The 3709-nt window shown below is 38.3% G+C and overlaps 1 protein-coding gene across 1 annotated transcript in view; it reads right to left on the bottom strand.

Annotated features, from left to right (window-relative positions):
- Nucleotides 1-247: 247 nt before the first annotated feature.
- Nucleotides 248-3709, bottom strand: part of LOC140942086 (adenosine receptor A2b-like) — a 7795-nt gene continuing 4333 nt past the window's right edge. The window contains exons 2-3 of the mRNA XM_073391066.1: nt 637-1034; nt 248-349 (exon numbers count right to left, since the gene is read on the bottom strand). Of these exons, the coding sequence (XP_073247167.1) occupies nt 248-349; nt 637-1034 (500 nt within the window). The remainder of the gene's footprint in view (nt 350-636; nt 1035-3709) is intronic.

The raw sequence follows: 3709 nt of genomic DNA, 5'->3' as shown, positions 1-3709 counted from the left end.
TGACATTTACTCCGATCGCCAAAAATTTTATGTTATATTGTAGATTGATCTATATGTTATCCATTCTATGTGTTAGACTTACGATAAACGTAAAGGTGGAGATACCAGAGAGCTTCAAAGTAGGATGGTACCCCCCCAAAAAAACTGGGTCGAGTCACCTTAAGAGCTATTTATTTCTTTTGAAACCTTCACTTGGATAATGCTCATATTTGCAGATGATGAGAACATTAAATAATTAATTTTGTGCCTAGAAAAATTGCCTCGTATCCTTCACAGCTTGCCTAACTTCTCTGATCTTCCAGCAATAAAGCAAGGGGTTTAATGAGGAGTTTAAGAGGACTAAATTTTGCTGTAAATTGTATGGAAAGATAAAGCGAAGATGATAAGCCTATTTGAGGTCTCAAAATTTCCACTATTCCATACGGCAGGTGACAAAATGTCATTGTCACTTGCACCCACAGAGCACTTGTCACCGCTTTTCTGTATCGAGTAATATTTAGTGGAGTTGCTGGGCTGGGTTGCCTAAGAGAACCGTGGTGCTGAATATGAATTTGATTGTGGCGCAGAGTGCAAAATATTTTTGTGTAAGAAAAAATTGAGGTAAATTGACACAGGCCGGTGCCTATAAGTACCCACCATGAAGTGAAAGAATGACTCCAAAAGTAGTGATGTGCCGAAAATACACATAATCCAAATGACTATCACACTTAAACAAGTTCTTTTCAAAGTTATAACTTGTCTGTATCTGAGACTCAGCAACAAGGCGAGAAGTCTGTCCACGCTTATTGCAGTAACTGTGTACAGAGATAGTGCACATAGCAAGCTGGCTGCGACATGATTTATCACACTTGCATAATAACAAATCTCCCATTTTTCATTGATCACAGACAGCAAATAAGTAATAGCTGTAGGTTCCAGAATGACGCCAACACAGAGATCAGAAATCGCTCGGTTTCGATACAGAAGTTTGGACGGTGGATGAAGTGAAGTCTCCTTGTGCAGAGCAACTAGGATCGGAGTGTTGCCCAGAAATGCTGTAATGGAGAGAAAAATATTTAGCACGGATAACCAGTTCAGCACGTTGTGAACTTCGCCAGTGAATTTTTTCGAGCAAAACAATTTGTTTTATCGTTTTCTGGATTACGTCTTCAGCGAGATTTCCTTCTGTCATCTTTCTTCAATGCAAACACCTGCATTGGCTTTTTACTTGAATATATCTCGTCTTATAATAAGAACTGAGATGAATATTATCTCATGGTGTCGTCATCAAAGGTTGTTACGTAAGCTTCTTAGGTGATGTTACACGAGACGATTCGCAACAACCCAGTCTTAGAGCAACACAGCATCACAACATTGTTGAGACATTGCTTCGAATGTTTTCAACATTGTTCCAACATAGCGTCTCTGTGTTGCGCTAAGCATCGTCGTTGCAAATCGTTTCGTGTAACATCACCTTTAGGGAGTAGTTCTTTTTCCTCCTCAGACAGTAGACTAGGTAGTCGAAGTCCCTTTGTTTGTTTGTTGTTGTTCTCTTACCTGTACGTAGTGCGAGGGCTCGTTTTCAGGTTACACAAACACTCTAAGGCTTCATTAATTGGTGTCAGCTGTGTGTTTTTTAAAATTAGTTACGTCTGCGAAAATAACGTAACTTGAATTATTAACAATTATTGTTCAAAATTAACATAAGAATTTTAATCATAGTTTAGAGCCATGGTTGCGTAAAGAAATGCTTCGTTTCCCTTTACTCTTTGCTTTTTTAAGGAAAAAAACTGAAACTGGTCATAACCAGCCTCAGAATCAACCTCTTAAAACTTTCAATCCTGTGTTAATATGTAAGTTTTAAAAAAGGCAGCAAAATGTGTATAATTATCCTACCAAACTTACTTTTCCTTTAATGGAAGAAAGTAATATTAATACAAATGTTTGAACAAAATCGTAACGAAATACTTTTTTTAGGGCGTTGTTCACTTAATTAATAATAGGGAATTGAAAAATTCTTCTATTATTATTATTATTTCCTATAAAAATGGGTCAATGCGACGAGGAGGAACGGAATTCTTCATTGGCTTGGCTTTACAAAATTCTCAAAGCTAATTAACTGTTATTAGCTTGTATAATTAGAACGAATCGTTGTTACAGTGGCGTAATTAGCTAGGGACATTATGCTAACATTTTTTCGAGCTCTTTAGTGAGGTAAAAGAATCAAGCAAGGAATTTTAGGATTCCATCACGTAGTTGTCGTCGTTTATGTCAAGAAATTGAGGTTGGTGGGAAGTAGTCTGGGCAACATACAGTGAGACAAGGTTCAAGAAGACCTTTGGGGAGGGGGAGGAAGAAAAACGTATCACTTTCATTTTCACGCGGATTCGAGCTGACATCAAGAAAAACATAATCTGACAGGGTTCCCGGTATCAGCTCGAAAGTAAAATTTTCCTCCAGGAGAGAGCTTCGTTTTTTCGACTACACGCGGAAAAACAACCGACATGGTGCTAATTCGACATTCTTATCCCCAGAGCTACTCGCCTTTATCTTTTATACCACGTGACCAGACGTAGCGCGGATTCTTGGAAGGAGAAAGGCAAAGCGAACTTGAGCCCATAGTTAAGCAGGGAAGGAAACCGTTGCCACAGCCCGCCGGCACAATTTTTTTTACGTTACAATAATTTGTTTTACATTAAAATAATGTATGCATTCAGCGTTATCAGTGTGACGTTTTAAACAAGACGGTCTACGTACGTCCGAGTGGAAAGGCGGATAAAACGTCTTGGACGAATTTAATTCTTCAGAAGAGTTTAACTCATTTTTAATATCGCTGAATTTCATTGCATAGGAAGCTTTGAATTAATTCGTCTGAATCATAAAATTTGACGATTGCGCAACGTACAAATAGAGCCTATATAAGATAAACCGTTTCTGATAATGGTACGCGAGCATGTTTGCCACACCGTATGAAAAGGCGAAAACGATTTTCCAAACCAGAAAAGAAATTAACACCAGTTCCGGTGTAGGTGGTAGGTGGCCGTGATATTTAAGGTAGGTTTCCCTTGCCATGGATAATCGGTTAGGCTACCGAGTAGAGCCAAAAAGATTATCAAACTTTGAAAAGCACGTTTCCCTTTAATATCAAAACATCATAGAATTTATTCAATTTAAAAGTTCTCTTAATACCCGTACCAGTAGGCAGAAATGGACCCTATATTTTATGCCATCACCGTTCTACCCGGTAGCCTATCCAAAGCCAAAAATTAACCGTTATTTATCGTGAAAGAGCGTTTTCACTCATGTGGCCAGCATCTATGCAAATTTATTGGAACGTAAGAAAGCGTTTACGTAAGAAAAGAGTTCAACTCCCACGGGATTGGCTTGGAACAACAACATGGCCTCCGTTGGCAGCCGTTTCATTGTTTTGGAACACCAATATGGACGCCCTGGCGTCATGTGAAAGCGCTCTTTTGAACAGTTATAATTGAATGCCCTTTCTTAATTTTGTGTCTGGGCAAAAAAATTCTTGTCCCTTTTTTTGCTAATTACAAATCAAATGACGAATATGATTGATAATGGTACTAATGATGTGTGCGCCTGTTTGTGTGAGATACTTAATTGCCAAGGTTGTAGACTGCGCTTAATTGTGCTCTTCATAGCTCAAGATTTTTTATTCTTCCTGTGTATTAAATTTTAGCCCTGTTTTTAGGTTTTAAGAAGGAAAAGT

The sequence above is a fragment of the Porites lutea genome, chromosome 6 (assembly GCF_958299795.1).
Source record: "Porites lutea chromosome 6, jaPorLute2.1, whole genome shotgun sequence".
Taxonomy (NCBI): Eukaryota; Metazoa; Cnidaria; class Anthozoa; order Scleractinia; family Poritidae; genus Porites; species Porites lutea.
Note: the sequence above shows the minus strand (reverse complement) of the source record. Positions and strands in the feature narration are given on the sequence as shown.